This window comes from Cinclus cinclus, chromosome 3 (genome assembly GCF_963662255.1).
Source record: "Cinclus cinclus chromosome 3, bCinCin1.1, whole genome shotgun sequence".
Taxonomy (NCBI): Eukaryota; Metazoa; Chordata; class Aves; order Passeriformes; family Cinclidae; genus Cinclus; species Cinclus cinclus.
In genome coordinates, this window is record NC_085048.1 from 24,143,226 (window position 1) to 24,157,121 (window position 13,896).

The 13,896-nt window shown below is 38.6% G+C and overlaps 1 protein-coding gene across 1 annotated transcript in view; it reads right to left on the reverse strand.

Moving 5' to 3' along the window:
• HMGCLL1 (3-hydroxy-3-methylglutaryl-CoA lyase like 1) overlaps positions 1–12,883 on the reverse strand; it is a 70,035-nt gene extending 57,152 nt beyond the window's left edge. The window contains exon 1 of the mRNA XM_062488550.1: positions 12,779–12,883. Coding sequence (XP_062344534.1) covers positions 12,779–12,883 — 105 coding nt within the window. The remainder of the gene's footprint in view (positions 1–12,778) is intronic.
• Positions 12,884–13,896: the final 1,013 nt, after the last annotated feature.

Sequence of the window (13,896 nt, forward strand, 5' to 3'; positions counted from 1 at the left end):
CTACTACTCTTAGTCACACAAATTACATGGGTTACCACACTGATCTTGCAACAGTATCATTCTGTATTTCTCTATGACCTTCTCAGTTTCTTCATAAACTAGACTTTCTTCTCCATCTCTCCATTATTTGAGGAGAACACAAAATGTAACAGTGTTTATTCCAAAACTGATGAGCTACACTGAACCACTATACCAGGCAAGTGCTTTTCTGAGTAACAGCGTATAAAGCCACAAATTGTTAGCCCATATTCTTTATTTTAGTTCTGATTAAATCCTCACTTTGTAACTTTACATGCATCACTTCCAAACCCCAAAACTGTACAAAACATAGATATGGTGAAATGACGGCACACAACTTAACTGATGGTGTTATCTCAGGGATACAGTAAAGGCTATGATGGATAGAAAATCAATAAAGCAGTATTTCCCACTTTATATAATAGTCATGAGCAAAATCTATTAAAATAAACATTCACAAAGAAACATGTGTAAGTTTACATACAATACAATTACTAATAGTATTTCAAATAACATAAATAAATCTGGGGAAATACAAGGATATAATTATCAACATTTAAGATTTATTATTAATTTGGACATTTCATTGTTGTTTTCAGAACTCAATAGAAACAAAGCCAGAGAAAGTACACTGGAAAACATCTATGAAGCAATTTTGAGGGTGAAGATAGTTACAGACCCCCAGAAGTTCTTCCCTTTAGTAAGCAAAGGGAAAAAACATGAAATATATATACTGAATTATATACATTACATATTTTAAATTGTGATCATCAAAATCATGAGAGTCCATGCTACATTCTAAGTATGTAGCCAAGGACAACTTACTATATGTCACTATAGAGTCATACAGACACTTTCTGTGGTCATGGCTTAAAATTTACCAAATGCAAGTGGATCAGAAAATTCCACAGGCGTATGGCAGGCTAACAAAACTGCTGTTCTGACAGGTCTTCAAAGAAGGAAATCTCAGGAACTGAAGACTGAGTGTCTAACAGAAGCGGCAGCTAGTTCTAAGAATAACGGGAAACCACGTCCAATTCTCTGCCATGATGTTGGAAGCTCTTAAAAAAAAAAAGAAGCAGCATTACAGGACAAACAGAAAGATAAAATCAAGCCCAAAGATTGTTTACTGCCTTTGAAAATAAAAAGAAATACCTTCTTTAATATTTATGTCTATATTTTACAAAAATTCATTCATACCCTGACAAAAACAATAGGCCACATTTGTCAAACAGTTTCCTGGATGAGATGGAACTTTCTGAATTATCACTGACAGCTTTACACCTTCTAAAAAACATTTGTTGCTGTTTTTAACAAATGCAGAGTACATGGAATAGCAGAGATCTGAATACCTAAATTACAGCCAACAGTTCATGCAACCTAAAAAAGCACATAGATGTGCTGTAATCACAGACAATTTTTGGTAACTTGAAAAGTAATGCTCAAGGAATCTATTAGTAGTGTCAGGTGGCAGCAGAGGCATAGGCAACCACCGTTAGATTTGTGTTACAGTGAAATCAATAATAAATGGTACTAGAGACCTCTACTACTAACAGGAGGCCAACACAGCCAGTCACTTCAGCAAAAATTAAAAATGTATTTTCAGGACATGGTGTATACATTACCTTTTTCTATTTCCCTAAATGCTTCCCTTGGCTAACAAGCAGCATTTCTCCATTAACCAAGCTGATTTACAGCCAACTCACTTTCATCCACATCCCTATCTTGGTCAAAGCCTGGAAAAGCAATTATACTCTGCCATCTGGGCTGGATGAAAAGGATACAGAGATCAACAGCATACTGATGACACTGGAGCCAAAACCTCCCACACTTTCCTTTACTATTATTTATGGTAATAGTATTATGGTGTGTACAGTGTTTTACAGGCAAGACTAAAGACAGAATTCTAGAAAGGAGAAAGAGTGGTGTTTTTCCACACACACTGAAAAAGCAGAGACATGATCATCATTACAAATCAAACATGTGCAAGCAATTTGCTCTTAAAAATACTTTGGGATATCAGTGGGGGGGGGTAAATTAATATACTGACAAGTCAGCCCATCTACCCTATCAGGTAAGTCTCTCTAAATAACTCACTGTCAATAAAAGTGAGTTATGCATAGATCTTTAAGAATTAAAATTAAAAGCTGAAAGTAAATCAACTATTCTCCATTACTACTGCAATCAAAAACATCTTCTACATCCAAAGGCTGGGCCTAAAAGATTGAGTAAATCATTAATTTATGTACAGGTGGCCCACCACTGTTTTCCATAGCTCTCTTTCCAAAATATATTGATTAAAATGACAGTATTTTAATGGCTATTTATTTCATCACTGTTGGAAACTCATCCTTCAGGAGAATTTGAAATTTATAAAGCTCTCTAGAAAAATAACATCTGTAAAGTATTACCATAATAATTTCCCAGTAATGGTAAGGAAATTGTAACTTGAACACTAGGTCATTCCTGATGTTATAAAAATCAACCATTTTCACCATGAAATTATTCAATTGTGAGAATATTTAAAGAATATAATTGTCTTCCCATTTAGCTGAAAATAATGAAAGGCATTAACAATTTTCCTTACATGATATTTTAAAATTACATAGATATAAGGCGCTAGATTTTATATAAACATTTAACATAAATTATCACTTTCCATATGCTTACTAAAAAATACTCATGTAATAATGATATGTCACAGCATCTTCTGAACTGGTTTAATTTCTAATTTATTACAGTAAATAGCAATGTAACAGTAATTTTAGTGTGTTCAAATCATGCAAACCTGAAAACACTGAAGTGGAACAGGTAAAATAAAATACACCGGTACTGGAAGAACGATGACAAAGATAAAACCAAATCAGGAACATATCACTTTGGACTGTTTGAGAAGATTAAGGCTTGTCATGGCAAACTGAATCATGTTATTTCCCAATTTTTTATTGCTTTCACTTCTAGACTTTGCACATTTAGGAAGCTGCTTTTTTTTTTAAGCCTCTGTATTCTGGATAATAAAGTGCTCAACTCATGAGAAAGAAATTTATGTAGTTGTAAAATTGGTAATAAGACCAGTGTAACTAAGGACAAAGAAGAGGAAAAAATATCTAATAGTACTACTAGCTGCACTTTTACTTTACTGTGACACATAAACTTAACTGAGGGATTTTTCCAACCACTGACAATAGATAATACTGGTTATGGACTAAATGGAATGCAGCCAGACCACTCATTAAGCTCAAAATGTCCTGAAATGTTCTTAATGATAGGACTCAACTGGACTTTAAAACACCTTAAGTGATACTTAAGATACTTATGTATCTCTACACAGTTATGTCTACAGGTGTCCTAGGTATCCCTGCACAGTCAACACATACGTTCACATAAAATACCTTAAGGTTCCCTAAACACAGCATGCAGGATACAGGTCCTGTGGCTTTTGGGAAGCCTGAGATGAAGGAGGATATTAAAGAGCATCTTAAATGGTGTCATCAACGAAGAATAGCCAACTGAATGAAGCCACTTCTCAGCACTGTCAGCAATGGCCAAAAGCACATCCAACAACACAGCAAACAGCAGGAGCACAAGTCAGATGGCTAATTGCAGGCACCCTTGTGCATTTGGGATGCATCTGACTTGACCTCTAGCCATTGTGCCAGAGAGTACGAGTCTCCTGTAAACCCTACTCGATACCTGCCAACCCTTACAAGCCATCTTAGCTACATCTGGGCATCTCACATGGCATCAGACAAGAGTGCTTAGGAAATTAAATCAAATAATGAATATCAAAAAATGGCAGGGAGACAAGAGAAAATTCTCAATCACCAGCTGATTCCTCTCTGCACAGCCAACAGCCAACTGGCTTAGTATCTTAGCTTTCCATCATCTTCATTCATCCCATTCTGGCAAAAGTGACGTGACAAGGCCAATGAACTGGCCTATACTCTCTCTTTCCCCAATAAAATATTCATGTACACTGCTTTACTTTCTATGAAGCTAGTACATAGTTCAATTCAAATTATGTTTCCAGGGTTTTAAAAATTCAGCTGTGATCAGCTGCAGATTCCGTTAAATCTTTTCCCTAATCCCAGTGTCCCACATGATATACCTTCATCATTTACTATGTTCCTCCCTTTCTCACATACTAACACCTATATTTAATCTCATCTTAACTACTTGCATTAAAAGTAAGCCCTAAAGCCACATACAGTTCCTTTCCAGATGCTGCTGTTGAATTATTTCCCTACGGGTTTCACCTAACATTCCGGCAATGTCCTCTGGCGCTTCAGTCCACACATCTCACCCATTCAAAGCCTTTAAACTTCTTTTTCCAAGAAACTCATAAACTAACACCTTTATTCCTATACAAAACAGCTAACATCTGTGGACAAAAAAAAAAAACGACTCAAACAAAGAATAAATGTCTACCCAGCACAGTTTTTTTACCAATGCACCTTTTAGCAGTCTTTGCATGTAATAAATCTGTGTTTTTGTCACAAGAGCTGCTGAGAATGACTCTCATAAGAGTATTTAATCCAAATAAATTCAAATGCAGTGCCACAACTGGACAAACTTTCATTCATTTACACCAAACTGTAAAATAAATCTCCATATAACAAGGGAATTATCTAAAAACAATACTGACAATAACAGCATTCCAACAGTAAATACAATTTCCTTCTTATCACCTGCAGCTTATTTTCCATCTTTTGCAATATTAGAACTTTGTCCCAAACGCTAATCAAAATCTTCACCATTGACATGATACCTAATCAAATTAGGTTAAGCTGTAAAAGTTAGGGGAAAAAAAGCTATGAGCTGATTACTTCTAACTGTAATAACTTAAGTTTGAAAGGCAACTGTTAAAACTGTCACTAGAAATATTTTTTTGAAATGCAAACCATGCATTTAGCAGTTTTCTGGTTCCCTCTGAAGTGATTGATTAAAACACCAGATAATAAAATACGTGTCTGATTAATAACATCTTATGTAAAAAAATTCTTATTCTTCATTGTATGTCATGTCCCCATCAACATATTACGAAACAGAAAGAATCCTTCATCTCTACTGCACTGCTTAATTTTAAAGCATGTGCACCACTTTGACATTTCTTCCCCAAAAGGGCTATATAAGCATACATTAACACAGCAGTAATATTTCCCTTCTGCTGAAAATCAAAAATGCTGCATTTGTTTTACAGGCATTTAGCACAGCATGAAAGTCTGATTTTCATCATGCCCTCATCTCCAAAATTTCAGATCAACCAATAAAGCATCTTCTCTCAGAATTTCAATACCCTGACAAGTTTTCATAACTGACAGAAGATGGATGGATTAGAAAGACAGAGAGAACCTTCTCCCACAGATTTATGCCTGATTTTTATTCTTAAATTTTTTTTTCTGGTTTAGCAATTTCTGAGGTTCAGTTAATTGATGATCCTTACTGAGTGCATAGTACTTCATGGCACTGTATGTCAAGGTCCACATCTGCACTATCATGCATTGGCAAACTTTTAAGATGGTACATTTTGCCCAGAAAGTTCACAATACCACACAACATTATTTCCTTCCTACTTCATCTATATTTTTAAATATACATTTGGGACAAAAGAAGGATGCTACAGAAAATATTATACCTTTGTTAAATGAACGAGAGAGTTAAACAATAGAAGAGAATTCAACACAGCCTGAGGTATTAAATAACTACTTTCCTGAAGCCCTCCACAGTTTCTTTAAACATAACTTCTTTCACACTTGACACATTAAGGATTCTCAATAGCCTTCAGTTCCTAAATTTTAAAAGAATCATTACCTTGTTTAAAAACCTCAAATATCTATGTAGTGAAAGAATAAAGAAAGCAAGAACTCAGCTTTATGTCTGGACTGTACCTACACTGTACCAGTTTCTTACTGGATGCTATTCACGTATAAACTGAAATTCAAACATACGCTTCCACAAACACGAGAATCTTTCAACCCAGGTGCTGCACCTTTTTCCTCAGAAGCACCAAAAAATAGTCCTATCATCAATATGTAGAGAAAACAAGTAACTTCATCCTAGGTACCCAGCATTCCATCCTTAAGCATTCTAGGTACTCAGCACTCCTTCTAAGCGGGAAAAAAAAAAAAAAAACGAACTTAAAAGCCACTATAGAGACAACAGTTAATATTGTTACCATACCAAAAAGTTAAAAAACAGAAAATTTGACTAATTAGAAGCAGTAAATGTTTTGCTTTATGAAAATTTCTATGTCTGACCATCTGGTAAAGTAAACTTCTAAGGTGAGACTTCCTTACCAAAATTAAAAGATCCACAAATTGTAAATAACGTCCTTATTAAACGAAATTCTCGTTTATTTCAATAGGAATTAAATTGGGATCTGACTGATCTTCAGCAATTCAATTATCTTCATTCCCAGCCAAAGCAATGAGAAAAGAATGTTCTCAAGATGCATGAATTTTGAAATTATTATTTGACAAGTGGGGTGCCTTAAATCAACCCTCCTTCTTGAGCTGGCATGACAGGAAATGAACATCACTGTGCCCATATTTAGGCTTTGAAGGAAATGAAGGCGGGAAAAGTCAAAAATGGGATCTTACCAAAAAGCAGATATGGGGTCTGAGTAAAAACTTCTTGTGCGTTTTTTCATTCCCAAATTTGCAAAGCAAATTCTTTACAATACTTCCACCTTTATTATAAAATTTTTAACTCATTTAATAATCCAAATATAGCATAGATCTCTATCAATTAAAAAGCTCCTGTTACTCGTCCAGTGTTTACAGGCCAATGGTTTCAAAAGAACTGAAAGTCAGTGACTCCACTTAGGTAAAACGTACACTTTATCGGCTTAACTTCTAACATGCTGTTTGGCACCCCTAACAAACCAACTACTCAGCCTTTTTGGACTTTCTCTCTCCAATGTTCTTGAGATCTTACTCTGCAGCATATAAAATACCTGACTGAAAAAGTTGGCATGAGTCTAGTGACTGGATCTTCTGAAGGGGAAACTCCTCTTGACTTCAAAGCATTTTTTACAAAGAGCTCAGCATTGCACTCTCCCTACTCCAATTAAATTCAGTGGGAGGGTGTTTATTTACTGCCTTCAGTGTCAGCATTTATCATATGCCATTCATCATTTCCAAATTCAACAAGAAAAAAGAGAATGCTTATACAAACTGAATAGATTTGCTATAATTTTAAATTAAATTATAGTGTCTTCTACTTTACTCGTCTATCTATTTTTATAATAAATTTGTATATTTTAAATCCTATGAATGCTAAGAAAATAAATGCTCCTTGGAATCTGCAACAAAGTTTAAAAAAAAGTCCCATTCTTGGGACATTCTTGTAATGTATTCACTGAGAAAATAATCAATTTACGAGTTCTGTATTGACAAGGCTTCTGCATGCAGAAGTATACAGAAGAGCTGGAATAATGTATGACTGGAAACCAGGAATTTCGTAGACTCTTAGTGATCAATTATTTGGTCTTTGGTTATACAAAAGACAACACAAGGTCAGGATAAAAACACAGAATGAGGTTAAGAATGGTGGGCAAAGGAAAGAGGGAAAAAATATCTTTGCCCAGTGAAGTTAACACACTTTCTCTATAAAGATTTCATTAATTGTCTTTAAATAATGCCATCCTTTGAGAGTTAAGAAACAAAAACTTCAACATGAAGTCCAGGAAAACTTCCTCATTTTTTTCTCTATATGCAATTTTCATCAGACTAAAAATAAAAAAAAAAAGTGTAAACAATGATGTATGGTAATTGTCGTAGTAAATTAATAAATTTGAAATATTGTTGTCGGCAATTTTTTATAGTACTTCTTAACTAGATAAATTGAATTAAAACATGAAAATAGCCTAAATAGTTATTTAATGAGAGACAGCAAATGTTAGTTTATTCCTGGAATATATAATTACATGGAGATAAAAAGAACATGAAACAGAGTATGCCTCAGATCAGTTGCTCTGAGGTGTACCTAAAGGACTCAAATAAAAGACATCTGCTGTCTCCTCCCAGGTTGCATAATACCATATGCCTCTTTTTTTATGCTGTAATTTGAGTCAACAATCAAACAGCAGTAAAACATATAATTGTCACATGGACTGTGGGTTCTTCTGTTATTCTTTAGTTACTTTACAAATAAATTTGAGAGGTTCCTAGTGTATGTTTAAAACATGACAATCTGTTACAAAATCTAAACTAGCAAATTAAAACTGCAAAAGTAAGACACTTGTGTGCATCTCTTGATCCAAGAGTGTCATGCAGTGAGGAGATGAGGGAATCTTAGTCTGTGCATTTTCAGTTTGGATATTTAGGCACGTAGCACATAAACCATCGCAACCAAAGCTCTGAAACAGAAGTTAGCTGTTTAAGTTAGAGGACACAAGTTTTTGCTCATTATTTTACATATTTAGCACCTAGCATTTCTGTTCCTCTCCAGTTATAAAACTTTCCAGTGGTAATATCCTGAACAACTGTTAATGATTCTGGATATTGCATTCCCTATGACAGCCTAAGTCAGTGACAGAAATCCTGCAACATAACATAGCACACATTTGCATTACTTAGACATTACACTTCCTAGAGTCACAGCTACATCCAGCAGAGTAAGAGACTAGTCTTATTTTTGCTGTGTTTGTTGCAAGAGTAGGTAGTCCTCACCAAACTATGTGACTCCTAATATATTCTTATTTTACTATACTCCTTAGTACACCTAGCTAGTAGGTGTACATAAACACGAACATTTAAGAAAAAGATGCTTATACTTTATCTGTGCTTAACCACTAGCCTGTTGCAGTGTAGGATTCCCTAGTTTAAAGCAGCAGATGAATACTCACGCTAAAGTTGACGCTCTGACCTTAACAAAGTATTATAAGCCATGCAACATAATTTTTAACACTGGACATGGAATTGTCTCTATTTTAAAACATTTAAATATTTAGTCCTCTATTCCTTACTATATCATCATGTTTAAAAGTTCTTAAAAACCAAACAATTTTCACTACTATGGAAACCACATAATTTTTTCAGTAAACCAAAATCATATCCTCATTACTGTGATTACAAAGCTCTTAAAGAATTCCACCAGTGGATAATTTGCTTTTAAATTTCTACTTTATTATATGGACTACATCCTCCAGGTCTTAACACTAGATATCAAACAAATCCAAGTAATTTTACATTTCACCTCCCTTTCCCCAATCATTCCACTGATGCACCTAACTTATCTCAGCTGGAATTCAATTTCTTGAACATGACTAACCAAAACTGAATAGATACAGTTTCTTTGTAATGGCATCAACATCTCCCTGTTTGACTGAAAGTACTTGATCTACTCTATCTGAGGACCCAACTTGATTTTTTTAACAGCTCTACTGGAAGCTCATCATCATCCTATGACTTGTGAGGATTCCACCGTTTTTCTTCCATTTCTTCTAACAAGTCAAAGTTTCTAGTTTGGGTTGTAGGTCTCAAAGCACCTAATCATTCTGTATCCTTGAATTTCATCCCAGTCTTGTACACTTCTTTAGCCATCCAGCTCTTCCCTGATGTGTCCTTAGAATATCCCTAGTGCATCAAAATTTCACTGTTGCCTACATGAAAATATAACATTAAGTCTGTAGGGCAAGACCAATGTCAGTTACTCTCAGACCATTTCTTCTCTGGCAAGAAGGTTCCTGATAAACCAGAGGACACCAGCAGCAGATAAACACCTTCTCCACTGCTCAGCCTGAGCATTTCACATAACAGACCACAAGGTACATTACACACTCTGGTCAAATCCTGTGAGTCACCATCAGTAACAACCTTGACTACTGCAGAAGTCTCCCCAGTACTGCAATGTCTACAGCTACCTCTTTTCTCCATAGATACGAGAACATTTTACAGTTCTGATATAAATCCACGTCTTTAACAAATTCTTGTGCGACTGTAGCTCTTGTTTAATAAAAATTAAATCAGACCTATTAATAAAAAACATATACACAGGGGTAATGCTAAGAAAATTAAGCTGGACTGTATTCCTTGTATGAAGCATTACAGAAGCGTGACGAAGCAAATGGTTAAGAAATTAACAATATGGAGAATGATGAACAAACTGCAACAGGAATGTGGTGTCTCATTGACTAGTCAGGTGTTCAGTAATTTTTTGATGCAATACAGACTAGTCTAAATAAGACTGAAATAGGTATTAATAATTTCTACAAATAAGTAGAAGAAAAATCTGTTTGCTATCTATTATTTAGCCACCTAGCCAAATTACCTGCTACTTTTCATCTCTCCTTTTTAATAACTTTACTACTTAAGCAAGTCTGTCTCTTAAAGTCAAATATTGTTCTAAAAATACCACAAAAATGGTTGGCTAAGTAAAACAGAAAAAATAAGGGAAAACAAAGACTAAGACATCCCACTTCTCACTTTAGAACCCGTTATTTCACCTTCAGTAGAGCTTCAAGTGGTTAAACCTGGAGAGGACTACAAATTAGTCTGTATAACCAAATTTTTATATATTTGGGGTTTTTAGACAAAATAGAATGGTTTCATCTTTACAAGATCCCTGGCAGGAGCATTTATATTTTACTTGGCGGTTAAATAAAAATCTTGAGGAACCCCTGAAAGTATTTCAGCAAGCAAATAAACCCTTTATTTTTATCAGTCATGAAAGCATTATTTCTGGGAGACTGTTTTTTGCACCTAAACCCCCTTTCCTATTATATTTCTCTGTGTACCCTCATAAATATCATTACAGTGGTGCTGCCAGAACTATCTTGCATACACTGGTCATAAAAACAAAAAAGACCAACAAACCTTTTTGCAACCATTGCTTGAGCCAGTATAGTTTCTAGATCACATAACAAGAAAGTGTTTTCTTGAACTGAATTGGTATGGAATACACTCCTACATAAGGAAAACCTTTGTGGGTTAGAATCCACGTGAGAAAAATGGAAATTTGAACAGATTCATCTAAAATCAGAGCAAGGTAATGCAGAAGCAAATGTTAAAATATGAACAATGACTAAGTCTGGATTTAATTAGTGCACTGTGCAGCTCACACCCACATCAATGTGCACAGGGAAGATGTCTGCTGTTGATTCTCATGTTTGCTGTTCGCTGATGAAGACATCCTCCTGTATCCTTGGAGGAAGAAAAATGGTGACAAAAATGAAAGAAGAGCACTGCAAAAATTAAATAAAATGATCCATTACAATAAAGAAAACCTTTTTTTAAAATCTACTATTTTATGAAAATATGTTAATGATTGTTTTTAACTGCAAACCCACTTTGTTGCAAAAGCCTTTTCAAATGCTTCATCTGATACAAACAAGAGAAACTGACACAACTAAGGGGCATATCAAGGTGACATATCAATTTTGAAGGAAACCTTTAAAATATGTTCAGATCTTCTGAAAAGAAATGATGGAGCAAAATGTAGCGAGCACACATGAACAGAATTACAATGCTTTGCTTCAGGCCTAATACATAGAAGTCCATTAATTTTATTTCTTTATCATAAAAAAACATTTTTCCACTTAAAAAAAAGAAACAGAATGAAAAAAAGAGGCTGATTATTTCCCCAAAACTTAATGCTGGATAGACACTATTCCCAGGGAAATATGACAGCCAGAAGCTATATGAGGCTTACCCATATGCTCACAGCAATGTTGCTTTGGGTAGTCCATATAAGCAACTGTTCAGATATGAGGCTCAGACCATCTGAAGCAAAACTAAAATGCTACCAGTTTTCATATCACTCAGAACATTTTTCATAATCTATTCACCTTTGAAGTCCCATTGCTACCTTGTAATTAAATGTCACTTCTACAGAGTGGATAAAAATGGAAGATGATCCCAGCACCTACCTGAAAACATAAGATGCAACAAACAAGAAGTGCTCTTAAAAAAAGAAAATTTAAAATATATTTAAATATCGTTTAAGCGATTTTTGTTCTAGGCTTGGCTTATGTTTGTAAAGATTTGACGTACTGACTGATTGCTGGAGACGGAGTTGGATTGAATGTTCAGAGACGATATGCTGGCAACTTCACTTCCTCCCCTACAAAGCCATGTTTAGGACAGTCACGGCCCACGGTGTCAATCTGGCAGCTTGCCCGGGCACCTCTCAAAGCTACGCTCCCGCATCCACTGTCCCCACCTGCTCACAGCTCACATCCAGAAGGGAGAGCAGCCACCTTCACTCACCCCTCCGTGACGGCCCCCGGCTCTGCCCCGCACCCCCACGGCTGTGCTGACTCTTCCCCCGACACAAACGCGCCCGCCGCACTCGTGGGACCCACACAAGCTGCGTGGAGCGAGGGCAGTGCCGTGGTCCCGCCCAAACGCGTGTCATTTCATGATTTTCACTTCAGTGAATGATCACGCGCGGCCACCACCGCTGCTGGGTGGGTTTGCCGCTGGCTCATCGCTGCCTCAGCGCCACCCAGCCGTGTTCGCGCTGCCTGGAACACGGTGTAACAGCGGCCGTGTGGTCCGACACTGACCGGCACAGCCCAGCGGCGCGGGGCGGTGGGTGAGGGCATCCCCCATCCCCCGCTGCCCCGGGCAGGACGGCAGAGGGGAGAGGGGAGAGCCGGGCGCCGCCGGCCGGCAGAGGCAGCACGGGCAGGGGCAGCAGGGAGGCGGGGGACGTGCCTGAGGGGCGAGGGGGCGGTGGCGCCCCGTCCTCCCACTGGTGGCGGCCTCGCCCCGTAGGGCCGGCCCCGTCCCATCCCCTGACCCGCGCCGGGCGGTACCTGCGCGGGGTGCGCGGCCGCGGACGGCTCCGCGATCCACAGCTGCTCCTTGAGGAGGTGCTGATAACTGAGGCAGTGCTTCAGCGCGGACGGTACCGTGCCCATGGCTCGCCCAGCAGCCGCCGCAGGGAGGGCGCAGCCTCCCGGCCCGCGCGCCAGCAGCCCCGCGATTGGCGGAGCGCGAGCGCCGCCGCGTCCCCTCCCGCGCGGCTGCGGCGGCCGCCGCCTCACGCCCACCGGGCCTGGGCTTCGCCTCCCGCTTCCCCCATCGCCTCCCGCTTCCCCCATCGCCTCCCGCTTCCCCCATCGCCTCCCGCTTCCTCATCTCCTCCCGCTTCCCCCATCGCCTCCATTTCCCGGTGGAGGAGTCGCGGCAGTGGGTGGCCGCTCTCGCTGCGGGCTCGGCCGGCGCTGCAGCAGGCTGCAGTCGCGGGGCGTTCGTGCGGGACAAACCGCTGTGGAGAGCCTGAGGGCAGAGCGTGGGGACAGTTCTGTCCACACATCCTGCCCCACATCTCCCTGGTGCCCCGCACGCCCGCGTGACACCGGGCCCAGCCCGACCTGGCAAAGCTTTAGGCAGCGGGGGGGAAGGAGAGGAGCAAGGGGAAGGGACAAGGCTGCTTCCAAGCCTACGTGTCCTGCTTGGCGTCCTGGGGCTGTGCAAAGGATGCGAGATAAACGCGGTGGTGCTCGCTCGGGTGTCCGGGTGACACGAGGCTTCGTGCTCGCGCTGGCATTTCTGTATCCGTTTGGGTAGCAAAAACTTAGCGTATAGCAAATGGAATATTGTTCAGGTTTCAACAGCTCTCCCCGCAGCAGCAAGTTATATTTTGTCTGCTCTCTTATATTCATTGTGTCAGCCAACTTTCCAAACTCATCTCATGCAAAAATTATTTCTGGATCATTCCTCTTCTGGGGTATCAGGGCTATTTTGTTAAATTTATTAACCGTTATTAACCTTAGGTAAACCTAACAGGTTTACCACCAAGTCTCTCTTTCAGTTGTTCACAACTGGGCATTATGCTCTCATAACCCCATCTTTCTTTTGCAGTTTTGCCTTTCATCCTCATTGTTCTGTGCATCTAAAAATTGTATTTCCATAGCCTTTGTAAACCAAA